General features: G+C 52.3%; 2 protein-coding genes across 3 annotated transcripts in view; both read left to right on the top strand.

Annotated features, from left to right (window-relative positions):
• Positions 1 to 87: 87 nt before the first annotated feature.
• EPO (erythropoietin) lies at positions 88 to 7,308 on the top strand. Of its 2 annotated transcripts, XM_082430758.1 has the most exons (5): positions 88 to 188; positions 743 to 885; positions 1,111 to 1,197; positions 1,447 to 1,626; positions 1,776 to 7,308. In XM_082430758.1, exons 1-5 carry the CDS (start codon positions 176 to 178, stop codon positions 1,932 to 1,934), a joined length of 582 nt encoding a protein of 193 aa, XP_082286884.1. In that variant the 5' UTR covers positions 88 to 175; the 3' UTR covers positions 1,935 to 7,308. The 2 variants fall into 2 exon arrangements, with proteins under 2 accessions (XP_082286884.1, XP_082286885.1); XM_082430759.1 differs by lacking the exon at positions 1,111 to 1,197.
• Positions 7,309 to 12,124: 4,816 nt separating this feature from the next.
• Positions 12,125 to 18,078, top strand: part of ZAN (zonadhesin) — a 31,590-nt gene continuing 25,636 nt past the window's right edge. The window contains exons 1-7 of the mRNA XM_082429411.1: positions 12,125 to 13,176; positions 13,653 to 13,799; positions 13,943 to 14,214; positions 14,393 to 14,480; positions 15,267 to 15,419; positions 17,322 to 17,486; positions 17,823 to 17,914. Of these exons, the coding sequence (XP_082285537.1) occupies positions 13,005 to 13,176; positions 13,653 to 13,799; positions 13,943 to 14,214; positions 14,393 to 14,480; positions 15,267 to 15,419; positions 17,322 to 17,486; positions 17,823 to 17,914 (1,089 nt within the window). The 5' untranslated portion in view covers positions 12,125 to 13,004. The remainder of the gene's footprint in view (positions 13,177 to 13,652; positions 13,800 to 13,942; positions 14,215 to 14,392; positions 14,481 to 15,266; positions 15,420 to 17,321; positions 17,487 to 17,822; positions 17,915 to 18,078) is intronic.

The following is an 18,078-nucleotide window of genomic DNA, read 5'->3' as shown; positions in this document are numbered from 1 at the left end:
ACCCTGGCCCCGGGCCCTGCGCGCTCTGCCCCGACCCCGGCTCGGCGCCCCGGACGGCGGCCCCCTCCTTCGGGCGGCGGGGTGGCCCTGCCCCGCCGAGCTTCCCGGGATGCGGGCCCCCGGCGCGGGCACCCGCCGAGCCCCAGGTCGCTGAGGGGCCGGGCGAGGCGCGGAGATGGGGGTGCGCGGTGAGTACTCCCGGCCGGGGGAGCGCCCGCCCGCCCGGCCCCTGTTTGAGGAGGAATTTACCGCTGGGGCTGTTGGCCCCGGGGTGGCCGGGTTCAAGGACCTGCGACTTGCCAAGGACCCCGGAAGGCCAAGGGGGGTGGGGCAGCCTTCACCTGCCGGCCGGGCTGGGGGAGTCCCCGGGAAAGTCGGAATCTGAGCTGGAGACGCGGTGGAGGATTGGGGGGTCCAGGGAGAAAGAGGGGCGGCTATGTGGGTGACGAGGAAGCTGATACCTGGGTCTGGGAGCAACAGCCCGGATCTGCGAGAGGGGAAGCCTCTGTCACACCGGGATTGAAGTTTGGCCGGGAGAAGTGGATGCCGGTAGCTGGGGGGTGGGGTGTGCACGCGGCCGCGGGATTGAATGAAGGCAAAGGAGGCAGAGCCTGAGCGCTCGCAAGGTTCGGGTCGGGAGGACTCGCGGGGGCAGAGCAGCGGGATGGGTGAGCGTGCACGTGCAACCCACCCCTTCTCCTGCAAGTCCCGGCCTCACGCTCCGCCCGGCTCTCTCTCCTAGAATGTCCTGCCCTGCTGCTTCTGCTGTCCTTGCTGCTGCTCTCTCTGGGCCTCCCAGTCCTGGGCGCCCCCCCACGCCTCATCTGTGACAGCCGAGTCCTGGAGAGGTACATCCTGGAGGCCAGGGAGGCCGAAAATGCCACGGTGAGGCCCCCTCCCCAGGATCTTCCACAGAACTCACCCTCAGGGGTCCAGGGTCTCCCCCAAGATCCAGGAACCTGGCACTTGGTTCAGGGGTGGAAGCGGGGAGCCAGAGCCCCCAGTAAAAGTAATAAGAGTGGTAGTCCCCAGTGCACAGCTGGAAGCTAGGTAAGGGGCGAAGCCAGCAGGAGCCGCTGCGGCCCCTGACTCCAGGCTCGTGCATTTCAGGTGGGCTGTGCTGAAGGCTGCAGCTTCAGTGAGAACATCACTGTCCCAGACACCAAGGTTAACTTCCATGCCTGGAAGAGGATGGAGGTGAGTTCATTTTTGCCTTCCTCTTGGGGAGTCTCATTTTGGGAACCTCCTAGGGCAGGAAGGAGGATGATAGAGAGAGAGGAGAAACAGAGCAGCAAAGATGAGGGCTGAATGGAATACGTTCATTCATTTATTCATCTGTTCATTAATTCATTCATTCAACAAAACTTCTGTTTGCTTGGGGCTGCTGAGAGGGAGGAGGGCGGGGCTGGCTTGCGCCAGCTGACTCCAAGTCTCCGCTCCCTTTAGGTCCAGCAGCAGGCTGTGGAAGTCTGGCAGGGCCTGGCCCTGCTCTCAGAAGCCATCCTGCAGGGCCAGGCCCTGTTGGCCAACTCGTCCCAGCCATCCGAGGCCCTGCAGCTGCACGTGGACAAAGCTGTCAGCGGCCTGCGAAGCCTCACCTCCCTGCTTCGGGCGCTGGGAGCCCAGGTACGTGTGGGACCCTCCCTGGCACTTGTGTTTGCCCTTTCTGTAAAATGGGAGAAGGGCCCTGCCAAGGAATCCCTGCTGCAATTCTGTCCCAGATTCCATCTCCTGCCGGGGTCCCCAGCGGTAACCTTCTGTTCTCTCCTTGGCAGAAGGAAGCCGTCCCCCTTCCAGACGCAGCCTCCTCTGCAGCCCCCCTCCGAACATTCACTATTGATACTTTGTGCAAACTTTTCCGAATCTACTCCAATTTCCTGCGGGGAAAGCTGACGCTGTACACAGGGGAGGCCTGCAGGAGAGGGGACAGGTGACCCGGTGCTCCCACCCCGGGCACGTCCACCATCTCGCTCACCACCACTGCCTGTGCCATGCCTTCTGCACCTCCACTCCCAACCCCCGTCGATGGGCCATCAGCTCAGCGCCAGACTGCCCCACGGACACTCCAGGGCCAGCGGTGATATCTCAGGGGCTAGAGGAACTGTTCAGAGCTCAACTCAGATCTAAGGATGTCACAGGGGCCAGCCTGAGTCTCCAAAGCAGGAGGAATTCAGAGAGTTCAACTTAAACTTGGGGACAGCGCCATGCAGGGGAGACACTGAAGCTCATCTCAGTGCCCTGCAGAACCGTGACGCTGCGTGATGCTGGGACAAGCTGGAGGGCAAATAATGCCTTTGCACCCAGCAAGCAGGCAGAGGACGGACTGGAGAATTTAGGGGGCAAGCCGTGAATTCTCCGGGTCTCATGGGGACTCCGTGACAGCAGAGCCCGCTGGATGAGGAGGGTGGTGGGAGCCGTGAAGATGGGATGGGGGCTGGCTCCTGGCTCTCACTGGGTCCAAGTCTTGTGTATTTTTCAATCTCACTGGCAAGAACTGAAACCGCAACCTGGCTCTTGGCTTTTCTGTTTTCCCGGGAGACCCCTACCTCCCTGGCTCTGCCCCCATCCTGGCAGCAGGCAGCAGGTCCGGGAAACCAGAGGTGGAGGGGGCCGGGTCCTACGTGCTGCCTCGCATGGCCTGTCTGACCTCCTGACCCCAATGGGCTTGAGGCCACAAGCTCTGCCCACGCTGGTCAATAAGGTGGCTCCATTCAAAGCTAGTCCTCAGTAGGCAGCTGCCATCTGGCCCAGGATAAGTCTTTTTTTTTTTTTTTTTTTTTTTGGCTGAATCGCACGGCTTGTGGGATCTTAGTTCCCCAACCAGGGATGGAACCTGGGCCCCGGCAGTGAGAGCACAGAATCCTAACCACTGGACCGCCAGGGAAGTCCCCAGGATGATGTCTTTAGTGAGCCTCGGCTGCCAGCAAGGACACAGGAGCCAGGAGGAGGGGCTCCTTTGGGGGTTGGTGGCAGCTGCCAATGCTGCCTGCTGGACCCTTATTATTTTCTGTCTCTTCTCTGTGGCCGCTTCTTCTAATGCCACAACCCCAGCATCAGCCTTTGCCATCTCAGCACACAAGCCCCCTCTAAATCCAGTGGAACTTTCCTTGCCTGGGGATGGTTACCATGAATGCTCTACCCTGAAACTTGCCAAAGGGGCAGTAGTAGATTGGAGTACAGTGGGAACCAACTTCCCAGACAACCATCTCGTTGATCAATCACTCTGCCCAGAGCTACTGCAGGTAGTTCATTTATATGACCTCATTTTACTCCTCACACAGCCCTGGGAGAATGTCACTGCAGTCATTCCCATGGTACAGATGAAGAAGTAAAATACCTTGCCCAAGGCCAAGATGACAGGAATCCCCCATCCTCCCAGCACTCACCCCCTTCCCTCTTCTTTTTAGTTCTGCCACATAAGCCCTCCCAGTTCCCCTGGGATGGGGGACACGGGACAAACTCACTCAACCTCCACACTTGATCCCTACTTGCTTCTTCCTTTTTTTTTTTTTTTTTTGGCCACACCGCATGCGGGACCTTAGTCCCCCAACCAGGGATCTAACCCGTGTCCCCTGCAGTGGAAGCACAGAGTCTTGACCACTGGACCGCCAGGGAATTCGTACTTCTAATTTTATTCTTTCCCCTGACAATCAATTTCAAATTCCTTCCCAGAAATAATGTTTCAGCTGCAAAGTAACGCCCAAGAGAGACCTGTGCAGACAACAAAAGCTGTCACAGAACTGTGCAGGAACCCCCGATCCTGGCCATTATCGTACATGGGGGGGAATCGGTCTTTCACTTATATCACGAAACGGAGAAGTCAGCCTGCACCCCGGCAAATATGCACAAGGCAGGGAATGTTTTGCAATCTGCAGCAGGAAGAATATGGGCAGGTTGGGGGGTTGCAGGGTATTTGCCAAGTATATGTGTGTGAGAGGGTAGGGGTGAAGTTGTGGTGGGAGGAGTCAGCCAAGGGCAGGACCCAAGGAGAATTTTCCTGCTGGCCAACCCTGCTTCTGGGCTACAGTGCCCTCTTCAGGCCCTCTTGGGAAATGCTAGAGTAATCTACAAGCTATAGAACCCTGAGGACACTGACCTTGTGCATTTCGATAAAAATTCGTGTTATGGTTTCCACACATGCCATCCCGTTCTTGCTCCACCTCTGTGAATCAGGAAAGAAGGAATCTCTCTTTCTCGCTGGCAAAACTGAAGCTAAGAGACTTGTCCTGAAGCCCAGGGAATCCAGCTAGTAAGTTACAGCTGGGACCTGAACTTGAGATTTAGGACTCATAACCCCAAAGTCCTGTCCACCTTTCAGCCTGATGTGCTGCCTAAACATCTCCTGGATCTTTTTTCCTCCTGACCTTATTCCTCGACTTTGTTTCAGACTTCTTACTGCTTTCAATTTAAAAAAAAAAAAAAAGAAAAAAGTAGTTAACAGAACCTGAAGTATATGACCTGGGTCAGGTGTGATGGGCGAGTAGGTTAAGAACATAATTTTAAAACATACTTTATTCCACATTTATGGAGTGCCTACTGTGTTCCAGCCTTTGCACTAAGTGCTAGGAAGCTTGGAAAGACGGTCTGTGCCACTCACAGCCCAGTGTCCTCCTAGAGCGGGCAGTGCCCTGGCGGCAAAAAAGACAGGGTGCTCATGAATGAAGGTGTAGATATAGCCAGCTTGGCATGTGACTGAGTCCCGAGAGGTGGGGGGCCGAGGGGCCTGGATGGGAAGAACCTGGTGACACCCACAGTCCCTGCGAAGAGACACAGATATGCAAGGAGGGCGTTGCCAGATTTCCCAGGTTCTTCAAGTGCGGGCCAGGGGTGTAAACTTTCTTCTGCACTACTGTTACGATGATTAACAACATATTGATCTCTGGCACTTACACGATCTGCTCTGATTCTCACCATCACTCCATGAAAAAGGAGGACAGTGGGCACCATCCTCTTTTGTCAGACAGGGAAACTAAAACTAAGTTCCTCCAGGTAAGTGACCAAGCCAGCTCTTCCGACTTCCGGGTGGGACAGGAGCCAGCTCAGCCCGGATCTGAGTCAGCGGGTTACATAACTGTTTCATGGAGATGCGTTCTGTTTGTAGAGTGCTTTGCGATTTCCAAGGTGCTTTCCCGGGCAGCCTCACATTTGCTCTCCTCACCCCATGAGGGAGGCAGAGACAGGAGAGGATCCCCATTTTGCAGAGGAGGAAACCGAGATCCGGAGAGATTATGAATGGGTCTGGCCCAGGTCGTAAGACACTGAGAGGAAGCGTCAGGACCAGGAGCCAGGCTCTCGGACTCTGGGTCCCTCTTCTACTAGAAGCAAGGATCATGGGGAGAAGAGAAAGCAGAGGGAGTGGACAGAGGGGAGGAGACAGCTTCAGTCAGCGAGGCATGAGTCCCATCCATTTCTCTCTACCAACTCTTTCCCGCTCCATCCCCTGCCCCTGGTGCCCGCTTCCTCCCTGGAAAGGCAGAAAGTGCCTATGACCCTCCCCACCACCAAATCTCCCAGCACTGGGGCCCACCTCATCTGCCTCCTGCAGCGCCAGCTCCCACCTTGACTGCAGCCTCTTGGCTTTGGGTACCACTGGCCTGAACGCTCTTCCTGGGCCTGAGCATCAGGCTGACCAATGCATCCGCCTGACCCCAGCCTCCAGGCCGGCCACCTGGGATTCTCCTGGGACTACTCAGTCTACTGGTCTCCCACAGTAGGTGATTGTTGCTACAGCTGAGTTAGCTAAATGAGGCCTCTCAGACACTGGAATCTAGGCTGAATGTTAACTACATCATTTCCAGCTGGTCAAGGCTCATTCCTCTTAAAATTCCATCATAAAACTGTGACATTATAAAAGATTATTGGCAACAGAAAAACAGATAGCAGGATGGTTTCCCAGCCTATGTGAGTCATGCCCAAATGTCTATAAACTCCCTCCTCGATTCTAAAAAATGAGTTATTAAAAAAATTATACCACCCACACACAATTTCTGGTTTTTAAAAAACCTTAGCTGTGCTGGTCTCTCTATCTTACAGATGAGGAAACTGAAGCCCAGAGCAGATGAGCAAAGTGCCCAAGGACACACAGGGAAGCCAGGACTGGCTGCAGTTTCCTGGAGTGATTCCCAGGTTCTTCCACATCCCAGGGTCCCTCACACCTATTCTTGCCAGTCTTGTCAGGTGACAAAGCCTCTGGGGCCTCGCCCGTTCCGGACTCCCCAAAAGGCAGAGCCTGTGGTTCCCTCCCACACCACATTCCCTCCCTCCTGTCCTGCCTGAGCACCAACCCCCCACCCCCAGACAGGCTGGAAGCTGTGACCGGCCAGCTCTGCGGCGCCAGAGGGAGGTCAGCAAGAGCAGCCTTCAGAGGACTTATTGCCTAACCTGGAGGGGCTGGGGATCAATTGGCTTCTGCTGCTCTTCCCTGGGTTAACCCTTTCCTGGCTCTGTCCCTCTGTTGAATGCTCTCCTAACCTGCTCTGGAGGAAGGGGAGATCGGGGTTTGGGCTGGGCATCCTTTATACCCCCGGCTTTGATACAAAGGGGCAGAGGATCTCTCTTTTCAGGGGTTGACCCTTGCGTGGGCTCTGTGGGTGTTCACTTGGGCAGGAGTCCCCAGGACTCCGAAGGGGGTGGGGACTTCCCGCTCCAACACCTGGGGCATGACAGCACCGGCCCCTCCCTGACAGCTCATGAGAATGGCTGGCCCAGACAACCCTGTCACATGTCAGGGGCCAAGGCCAGGCACCCTGGGCATAGATTTGATAGTAGGGACGGGGGCTGACCAAGTAAAGGGAATGAAACTGAAGATTTCCAGGAACACCTGGGTGTGGGATACAGGAACTCTGGATTCACGATAGTTCAGCTTGCTGCCAGGCCAGCCCACCAGCCAAGATAGAGCCATGAGCAAGCGTCAGTGCTGTTTTTAAAAAGCGGCAAAACCACCCTCTTAGCTGCATTCTCATGTAGACTTGCTATTGATGAAACTGATAAAGGCAGATCTGCTCGGGCTGGGATGGGACCCCGCCCCCATTTGGATGCACTTCAGGGAACCATGGGACTTGGCAGGACACCACGTAGGGACCGTCAGCACCATGCCCTTCTGCTGGGCAATTGACATCATTTCTCTAGAGCTCAGCTTCCACATGCGGAAAATGAGGACAAGGATTTTGCGATGAAGAGAACATGAGATTGGCACATGAAACAGGCACATGAAAATATGCTCAACATAGCTAATTATTAGAGAAATGCAAATCAAAATTACAATGACGTATCACCTCACACCGGTCAGAATGGCCATCATCAAAAAAATCTACAAATAGCAGATGCTGGAGAGGATGGGGAGAAAAGGGAACCCTCCTACACTGTTGGTGGGAATGTAAACTGGTGCAGCCATTATGAAAAACAGTATGGAGGTTCCTCAAAAAACTAAAAATAGAGTTGCCGTATGATCCAGCAATCCCACTCCTGGGCATATATCTGGACAAAACTATAATTCAAAAAGATACATGTGCTCCTATGTTCATAGCAGCATTATTCACAATAGCCAAGACATGGAAAGCACTTAAATGTCCACCAACAGATGAATGAATAAAGAAGATGTGGTACATATATACAATGGAATACTACTCAGCCATAAAAAAGAATGAAATAATGCCATTTGCAGCAACATGGATGGACCTAGAGATTATCATGCCAAGTGAAGTAAGTCAGAAAGAGAAAGACAGGGACTTCCCTGGTGGTCCAGTGGTTAAGACTCCAAGGCAGGGGGCCTAGGTTCAATCTCTAGTCAGGGAACTAGATCCTGCATGCCGCAACTAAAAGATCCCGCATGCTGCAACTAAAGACCCGGCACAGCTAAATAAATAAATATTTTTTTAAAAAGAAAGAAAGACAAATACCATATGATATCATTTATATGTAGAATCTAAAATTTGACACAAATGAACTTATCTATGAAACAAAAACAAGTGAAACAGACTCACAGATATAGAGAACAGACTTGTGGTTGCCAAGGGGGAGGGGGGTGGGGGAGGAATCGAGTGGGAGTTTGGAAGTAGCAGATGCAAACTATTATATATAGGATGGATAAACAACAAGGTCCTACTGTATAGCACAGGGAACTATATTCAATAGCCTGTGAAAAACCATAATGGAAAAGAATATGAAAAAGGATATATATATGTACAACTGAACCACTTTGCTGTACAGCAGAAATTAACACAACATTGTAAATCAACTATACTTCAATAAAATACATTTTTTAAAAAAAGAGGAAGAACATGAGATTCAGTTAGGTGAGCAGGCAAGAATTGCTGTTTCCGGCTCCTGGAAAGCTCTCGATCCACTTGCATCCCCTCTCCCGCTACCTTGACATCAGCGTCCATCGGCCCCTCCCATCTCTCACCTTCCACAACCTCCCCTCCCGTCTCCCTAGCTCTGCCCAGCCCCTCCTTGATCCATATCCACCTGGGGATGCTGGAGCAGCCTTTTGAAAATGCAAGTGGAATCAAGTCACCCCCACTGCTTCAAAACCCTTGGTGGCTCCACAAAGCTATGGCATTCAAGGTCCTCCAAGACAGGGCCCCTGCCTACACACACACACACACACACACACACACACACACACACATACACACACACACATGCTCAGCTATCCTCCAAGTGTCATGCTCCCTCTAAGCTTGAACATTCCCTCTTCCTGGAATGTGCCTTCCCAACTTCTTTGCCTAGTTACCATCTCTTGGTATTTTTTTTTTTTTTGGCCACACCGCGTGGCATGGGGGCTCTTAGTTCCCCGACCAGGGATCGAACCTGCGCCCCCTGCAGCGGAAGCTCAGCGTCTTAACCGCTGGACCGCCAGGGAAGTCCCTCTTGATACTTCAGAAAGCCCCTCAGGTGTCACCTCTTGCCAAAAGCCTTCCCTAACCAGCTCCCTTCCCTTCCTGTCACCAGTGACCTGAGTCACGGACTCCTTTTCCACGCTCCGCTCCGTAGCAAAGCACTTATCTGCCCAGCCCCAGGAAGGCACATTGATACAAGTGTCAAGCCTGGCAGAAGGTGGGAAGGGGTGGGCAGCGGAGAGAGGGCTAGCGTTGGCAGGGCTGGGAGGTAGGGACTTGCTGGCTGTTGGCAGCACCAGCAGGGAGCTCGCGTGGGAGGGGCACTCCTGTGACCTTCGTGCCACCAGAACCTTCTCCATTCACCTCCTACTTCACAGATAAAACAGAAGCTGCTACATGTGCATCGGCATGGTGCATCCCCCCACCGCCCCCCATCACAGAGCTGGCTTGCCCCTCCTGCTGTTTTCCTTCTGGACTCTTCCCACCCACCTTCCCATGAGTATTTACACAGGCTCAAATTTCTCTTATTTTGAAAAGGCCTTACCTCGTCCTAACTTCGGCACCTGCCCTCCGAGTCTCCTCTAGATGGCCAAACAGCCCCCAAACGCTGTCCCCTCCTGGTGGGATTCCTTCTTCAACTTGCGCTCCCTCCTTGAACCCTCCAGTCTGATTTCCTCCCAACCAGGCCCCTCAAATGGCTCTCACTAAGGTCCCTATAATGAACCACATCTGTTACACAGGAAGGCCTGGAAACATCCTTGTCGTGCGCATAAGTATGCAGAATGCATGGAGAGCCCGGCCATCCCCTCCCGGAGGGAACCACCATGAACAGCTGTCTGTGTGTCCTAGTTCCATCTCTACACCTCTACTCAAAACACATGCATATGAAATTAACCCAACATTGTAAATCAACTGTTTCTCAGTAAAAAAAAAAAAAACACATACATAAACATATACCTTTGTTTGGGGAGTTTACATTAATGGGATCATACTATAATTTTTTTTTCCTGTGACTCACCTCTTTCACTTAATAATACATCCAGATGCTCTTTCCACTATCAGAATATATGATCTACCATGATTCCTTTTTTCCTTTAAGTCAGGAATGAACTTTAATAAACAGTATCATAATATTAAGTAATATTTTTATGTTATTTTTTAAATTGTGGTAAAATATACATAACATGAAATTTATTTTCTTAACTGCTTTTAAGAGCACGGTTCTGCAGCTTTAAGTACATTCATATTGTGCAACCACTACCACGGTCCCTCTCCAGAACTTGTTCATCTTCCCAAACTGAAACTCTGTCCCCATGAAACACTAACTCCCCATTCCCCCTTTCCCTGGGGCACCCACCATTCTACTTTCTGTCTCTATGAGTTTGACTATCCTAGATACCTCATATAAATAGAATCATGCAGTATTTGTCCTTCTGTGACTGGCTTATTTCATTAGCATAATGTCCTCAAGGTTCATCCAGGTTGTATCAGGTATCAGAATTTCCTTCCTTTTCAAGGCTAATATTCCATTGTATGTATATACCACATTTTGTTTATCCACTCATCTGTCTATGGGCCCTTGGGTTGCTGTCACCTTTTGGCTATTTTGATAATGCCACTATAAACATGGGTGTACAAGTATCTGTTCAAGTCCCTGCTTTCAATTCTTTTGGGCATATACCCAGAAGTGGAATTGCTGGGCAATATGGTAATTCTCCTGTCAATTTTTTGAGGAGTGCCATTCTTTTTAATACCTGTATAATATTCCTTCATAGAAATAATATTCCTTGAATACGATCCAAACACACATCTCCTGGCAAATATTCAGATAACCTCGATTTCTTTTCCTATTGTAAATGATGCTGCAATTAACGTCTTTAAGATATGTACATCTTTGTGAAAATACGCACATATTTCTGTGGGAAGACTCCTACAAAGGTAATGCTGGGTCAAAGGTAAGCACATTTGAAAGTTAAACGGTCATTGTCAAATTATCTTCTAAGACGTTTTCACCAACATGCAGTCTTAGCATCAATGTATTTGAGTGTGTCTACCTGCATCCTGGCCAACACTCAATGCTTCAATCTTCTAAATTGTTGTCAACATGAAAGTTGTAGTTTTGATTAGCATTTCCCTTCTTATAACAGAAGCAGAACATTTAAAAAAATTTTTATTTAATATTTATTTATTTATTTTTATTTGGTTGTGTCAGGTCTTACTTGTCGCTTGCTGGCTCCTTAGTTGCCGCATGTGGGCTCCTTAATTGTGGCTCATCTGCTCCTTAATTGTGGCATGCAAACTCTTAGTTGTGGCATGCATATGGGATCTAGTTCCCTGACCAGGAATCGAACCCAGGCCCCCTGCATTGGGAGCGTGGAGTCTTAACCACTGCGCCACCAGGGAAATCCCAGAAGCAGAACATCTTTTCCAATGTCTACTGGCAGCTTGTAGGTCTTCTTCTGTGACTTGTCTTTTTCAATTCTTTGCCAAGAAGCATTTTCAGTCCTCACTTTACTCCATCTTTCCGTTGCCTTCGACACTGTTGCTAGCTATAGAACTTTAGGTTTGAAATGGTTTTCTGTTGGAATTCTGCAGACAATGTTCCACTGCCTCATAGAATCCATGGTTGCTATTGAAAAGTCCCGTGTCATGCTGATTCCGGATCCTTAGTATGTGACCTGCTTTCTTCTGTCTGAAAGTGTTTAGGATCTTCTCTTCAGCCCTGATGTTCTGAAATTTCATGACATGCCTTTCATAGGTCTCTTTGCATTCATCGTACCAGACCTCTTTTAATCAAGAGACTCATACATCTGTTCCAGGAAATCTTCTTCTGTGGTTTTTCTTAAGTAATTTCTTTTCCTTTGTTCTTTCTTTTTTGAACTCTTCTGGTTGAATGTTAGGCTTCCTGGACCAACCCTCCAAGTCTCTCTCTTCTTTCTTTCTTTCCTTCTCTCTTGCTCTCATTTTTATTTCTCTTGATTTCAATGTCTAACTCTTCTACTGGATTTTAAATTTCAGCCCTCATAGTTTTCATTTCCCAGAGCTTTCTTGTGTTCTCTGTCCAGTTTTCATGGCATCCTCAGGAGGATGCCAAGCGAGGAGGGGCGGGGGTGTATAAGGTGGCCTGGGCTCCTCACTCTGCCTTCCTCCTCTCCCCTGAGAGCTGCCTCTGAGGTCCCGCATGGCTCCTCCAGTCTGGACTCTGCTGCTGCTGCTGGGGGCTGCCTGGGGCCAGGGCCACATGCCTGCCCCTGCCCAGTAAGCTGGGCTCAGGGGGCAGTTGGGGGTGGCTCTGAGGAAGAGCGAGGGGCAAAGCTGGGAGGGGCAAAGCTGGAAGGGGCAAGCGGGCTAGCGATGAAGGGCACAGCCCTGGGGAGGAAGGCGGGAGCCTGATGGGTGTGAGAAGCATGCTGAACAGGAGTGGGTGGAGCCCCGCAGCCCACAAGTCTGGACCTGAGACGTGTGAGCAGCTCAGTGGGAGCAGGACAGAGCTGAAGTGCGAGGAGAGAGGAAGCAGGTGCAGAGCCGGGGAGACAGGTCTGAGGATGGCAGGGGAGGAGAGAGAGGTCGGGCCCTCAGAAAATGGACAAAACCCAGAGCAGACCCAGCGGACAGAGAGAGAGCAAGTAGGAAGCAGCAAGAAATGATGGGTGGCTTGGTGTCCTGGAGCTTGTTTAAGGGGATTTGAACAAGCAGGACTTGAACTACTAAAACAAAGGTCTGTTCTACATGGCCCACACCACCTGGAAAAGGGCAGCTGGCTTCTCTGTGGAATTTGTAAGGTGTTGCGCATCTGTGTGTTCAGTTGGGGCAACACCATCCCTGACACCCACCTGGCAACATGGGACCCATACAGTCCCTACTCTGTGGGGAAAACTTGGGCGATAGCACGGGAAGACCTCGACCCGAAGGAAGGAGATTGCTCAGGTTAAATGCTTAGGCGCTGCAGTGAGAATTCCCGTACAACGAAACTGGTTCTCATGCGAGAGAACCCCGTGTGACATCCAGGGCATAGAGGGGTGGAGGGAGCCAGTGGGGATGTGAGGAGCCTGGAGGGGAGATGCTTTTTAGGAGACAGATGACAACTTAAGGTGAGAAGGCTGTGAGTGACCTTTTTGAAAACCTTCAAGTAAATATATGTCACTGCATACACGTTGACACAATATGGATAAAAAGAAAGGAACAATCCTCCAGAAAGCTCACAATCCTGGAGGCTTAACAGTTCTTGGTAATGACAAGATCACTTTTTTTTTTTTTCTCTTTGTCTCCAAATCAACGCCAAGGAAAGAGAAGCCTCTGGATTGGAAGCCTGTCTCTCGCAGCTCGAGGGAAAACTGTGAGTTGGAACCCGGGGCTGCTCAGTCCCTCCCAGGGGTGGCCACCCAAGATGCCCTCAGGCAGGGTGATGACATAAATATGAAATAAATGTGTGAAAGGCAGCCCTCAGAGGATGGAGGGTGGAGGGAACCGGGGAGGAGTAGAGTACAAGTCCCGCCTGAAAGATCCGCATTCAAATGAACAACAAAATGTATGCTGCCCAGACAAGCCTGCCTGACTGGGACCTCCGTTTGCAACCCCTGACCTAGTCATTCTGCCCCTCACCGACCTCAGCCCTGAATTTCTCCTAAGAGAGGACTTATTTCTCAGCTTCTCTTTCCCAAATCTCTGCTCTGGACCCTAAATCTTAGTGGCCACCTTGCAACCCTGCTCTGCTTCCCTCCCCCCACCTCCTACCCCCCAGCCCCATTGGCTCTGCAGCCGACCCCCTCCCCTCTGCCCTCTCCTGGCCTCACAGTGGCCCTTTCTTCCCAGCCCTTCTCACCCAGTGTGATTTTGAGGATGACTCCAGACCCCTCTGTGATTGGAGCCAAGTGTCCAAAGATGACGGGGGCTGGACTCGGGCCAGTGAGCCCTCCCCCACCAGCAGCACCGGGCCCCCCGGCAGATACCCCAATGGAGGTGAGGAAGCCGAAGGTTTAGGGAGGCATCTGGGAGGTGGACGCTGGCGGATCTGGGTGCAAGGAGGCAGCCGGGAGTGATACCTGGGCTCTGGGAAGGGGGGGTGGGCAGGGCCTCACCATCCCTGGCTCTGCCTCCCCCAGAGGGCTACTTCCTGCACATGGACTCCAACACCTTCCGCCCGGGTGGGGTGGCCCCCCTGCGCAGCCCCCCCGTATGGGAGCAAGGCCCCCTCTGCGTGCGCTTCGCCTACTACATGTTCGGGCTGTCGTGGGGCACCCAGCTCAAGCTGCTGCTGACCACGGGCCCCAAGGGCAAGCGCCCCAACGTGCTCTGGAAACACATGAACACGCAGAGCCCCTCCTGGATACCCACCGCCGTCACGGTGCCCATGGGGCTCATCCTGCCCAGTCGGGTGAGGCCGAAGGCACAGCCTGGGGTCCCAGTGGGAATCTGGCTGTGGGGAGTCCAGGAGGGGCTGGGCTGGGACAAGGAGGGGGCACGGGGGCTGGACCACCTGAATTCAGGCAGGAAAGTGGGAGCCCGAGGCAAAGGGGCTCACAGGGTGGGTCATCCCCTCCTCCCTCCCACAGCTGACATTCGAAGGAGTCAGGGGCAGCACAGCTTATCTGGACATCGCTCTGGATGCCATCTCTATCCGTCGGGGCTCCTGCAATCGGGGTGAGCCCCCGTCCCTCCTCCTCTTTCTCCCCACGCCTGTACATCTGCCCAGGTGGCAGGAGTAGCTCAGGGACCGTGACCCTGGTTTCTTCCAGAGTTGGGGCGACTTGCTTCCCTTTACCTCCACACCCCACACCTTTGACCCCTGAAGCAGCCACATCTAAAGAGAGGTTCTCCTGGAACACAGAATTGTGGTGACACCTGTCCTAGAGTGACCAGCCATTCTGGTTTGCCCTGGGCGGTCCCTCTTTTAGCACGAAAGTGCTGCATCTCAGGAAACCCCTCAGTCTCTGGCAAACCTGGACATTTGGTCAACCTGGCTGTTACCCCAGATCCATCCAGAATTAGCACTCTAGGTTGATGTTAGAGATTTGAGGGGAACAAATTCAAGGGAAGGAACATTCCAGAAGCTGCATGCCAGGAGCCAACACTTACTGAGCACAGGAACTGCGCTAGATGCTCCCACACGTGATGTAACTTACAACAGGCAAGCGCTGTTGTTCCCAGTTTATCGATGGGGAAACTGAGGTTTGGGCAGCCTAAGTAATCTGTGCCAGGAACACAGCCGCTGGGCAGCAGGACCATATCTGGCTTGCAAGCCGGCCATGCCTCACATTAGGACCCAGCCTGGGACTCAGAATTCTGACCCAGACTGAGGCATACTTTTCTTTTTTTTAATTTTTATCTTACATTGGAGTATAGTTGATTAACAATGCTGTGTTTGAGGCATACTTTTCTGCCTCCCCTTAGAAAAAGCTAAATCCTTCCTCTTTTCTTTTCCCTCAGTCTGCATGAGGCAAACGTGCAGTTTTGACACTCCAAATGATCTCTGCGGCTGGAGCTGGATCCCGACGGCCTCTGGGGCCAAGTGGGTCCAGAAGAAGGGATCAACAGGGGTGCTGAACGTGGGGCCTGAGGATGACTTCTCTAGCCCTGGTAGTGAGTAATGGTCATGCTTCTTCCGTCCTTTGACTTTCTGAGCTTCTAGTGACCTTTGCGGGAGTTTACGATGCTTGCCTGACCACCCTACAATAACTCTCTTGGGATGGCCTGGGGTGAATGTCAGCAACCTCAGACCTCCATCAGCTTAAGTTACAGGACAGAAAACAGATTCTAAGCACCCAGCCAGCTTCCCCCACTGCCACCCCAAACGCCCTACTCGGTAGACCCAACACGGCCGGCTCCTCACCTCTTTTCCCTGGCATCCTTCCTTCTTCATTCATCCAACAAATATTTATTGAGCACCTACAATATGCCAAGTCCCAGGCCCTTGAGATGCATCAGCTTACAAAACAGACAGAGAACGGTGGGGGACAAGGAGGAGACAGTTCCTGAAACAATAAAGAAGTAAATTATATAGCTTTAAGATGACCAGTGCTATCAGAAAAAAAAAAAAGTTGAACAAAGTAAGGGGATCGGGAGAGCAGGGTAGGGTGGGTTGTAAGTTTTAAATAGGGTGGTCAGAGTAGATCTCATACAGGTCACATTTGAGCACAAACTTTTAGGAGGTGAGGGAGTGAGGCATGAAATGATCGAGGGGAAGAACATTCTAAGCAGAGGGGCCAGCCATGCAAAGACCCTGGGGTAGCAGTGGGCTGGGGGGTGGGTGTTGAAGTACAGCAAGGAGCCACGTGGCTGGGATGGAGAGAATGAGCTCAGACGGGTCCTAGGAGGGGCAGACCATTGTCAGGACTGATTGTGGCTTTTATTCTGTGTGGATGGGGAGCCTTTGCAGGATTTGGAGCAGAGGAGCGACCTTATCTGACTTACGTTTAAAAGGATCACCTGGGTTTTTTTGTATGAGAATCCACTGAAGGGACGGGGCAAGGACAGAGGCCGTTCTTCTCCATCTTTCCCTGCCCCCAAATCCTTGCTCTCCTTCCTCTGATCTTTCCTGCTGCCTGAGGTTTGCTTTCTGGAAAGACCTGGTGAAAACCCCACCCCACGTTCATTCTACTACGCCCCTGGAGAGCAGGGCAGGGCCAGCCCACCCCTGCATCCCCCTTAGCATTTAGCACCAAATCCCGTGCCCAGCAGTTTCTGTAAATGTTGTTGGGTTTGTTTGTTTGTTTTTTCCATTTTCTCTCTTCCTTTTTCCACCTTTCTCCCTTCCTTATGTTTTTCCATCTTTCCTCTTTTTCTCCCGCATCTCCTTTTCCATTTCTCAGACGTCCCAGTATCAACACAGGTTGCGTTCTTTCACCATTTTACCCTTTCCCTCCTTCTTCCCTGTTGGTTCCTCTCTTTTCTCTCGCAGTTCTGCCCACTCCCTCCTCTTCAGCCGTCTTCTCTCCCTTTCAGAAGCCCACCTTTCCGGGCTTCACTCTCCAGGCAGAACCCCGTGGGGTGTCCGGCAGGTGCGTGCGCGCGGTCGGAGGCCTCTTTAATTCCCCCCCTCCTTCCCCCGGCTACCAGTTGCGTCACGGAACGAGGTCCAGGCTGATTGGCTGCCTGAGCTGGCGGCAGGCGGGAGGAGATCCCTGCCGGTCATCATCAGATCGGGACTCTCACCACTTTGCGTGAATCAGCTGTGCCCAGTGGGTTAAGAAAAGGAAGAGGATGTGACTGTGGGGGGACCTCAAAAGTCTGAATCCAAAGGACAAGATTCTGGTTGCTTCTGAGAGGATGCCGCTTTTCCTGGGCGGCGCCCGCGTCCTCACCCAGAACCGCCAAGCACTTCTGGAAGGATCCAAGGCCTCAGCCAGTCGTGTGATGGGTTTAGGCCCATCTCAGTGCCGGCTGATCCTAGGCAACTGTTAGGGCTCCCCAGGGCCAGGCTCCCTGCCCTCGCAGCCCCTATCCCTGTGCCACCCCCCACTTTACTGGCCTTTTCCTCCCCAGGTGGCTTCTACATGCTCCTGGACCCCAAGAATGCAAAACCAAGGCAGAGATCTGCCCTGCTGAGCCCTCTGATCCAGTCCTCCGGCTGCCTGAGCCTGTCCTTTCACTACACCCTACATGGCCAGTCTCCTGGTGCAGCCCTCATGGTCTATGCTTCTGTCTTGGGTGAGAGTGACAACGTCATGGCATTTGCACTGTCCCGAGGCTCTTCTTCCAGGGTTGGGTTGACGAGGAAACGTGGGGGCATCTCTCGGGGTCTAGGGAAATCTGGGATACTTGCAAGATGATTCTTCGGAGTGGAATTTGGGAGCGGAAGGCACAGGGTTCTGGAAAAATAGATAAAAACGCCAGGAGAGTGAGAGAGAGAAGGACGTGCTTGCACTTGGGGGAGGGGAATCCACTCCAAGTAGTCCCTCTGCTACTCAACCTTCTGAGTATAGGTTTGAAGTCATTTTCCAGCCCCCGTCATCTCACTGCTCTCTTGGCTTCCTTCCATTGTAGGCAGAATCCGGAAGCACACACTCTTCTCAGGACAACCCGGACCCAACTGGCAGCCTGTTTCTGTCAATTACACAGGCCAGGGACAGATTCAGGTACAGGGGAGCAAGAGGTCAGGTCTCCTTGGACATGGGAGGCACACCTGATATTGACAAGGATTGAAGGTCTGGGCCCTGGAAGCCGGGTACCTGGGTCCCTGAAGAGAGTAAACTCAAATGGAGGGGGGCTGAACATTTGGGCTGTTTCCTCACTCCTGGCC

This window comes from Balaenoptera physalus (genome assembly GCF_965194825.1).
Source record: "Balaenoptera physalus genome assembly, chromosome: 16".
Classification (NCBI taxonomy): domain Eukaryota; kingdom Metazoa; phylum Chordata; class Mammalia; order Artiodactyla; family Balaenopteridae; genus Balaenoptera; species Balaenoptera physalus.
This window is presented reverse-complemented; position numbering and strand designations above follow the sequence as displayed.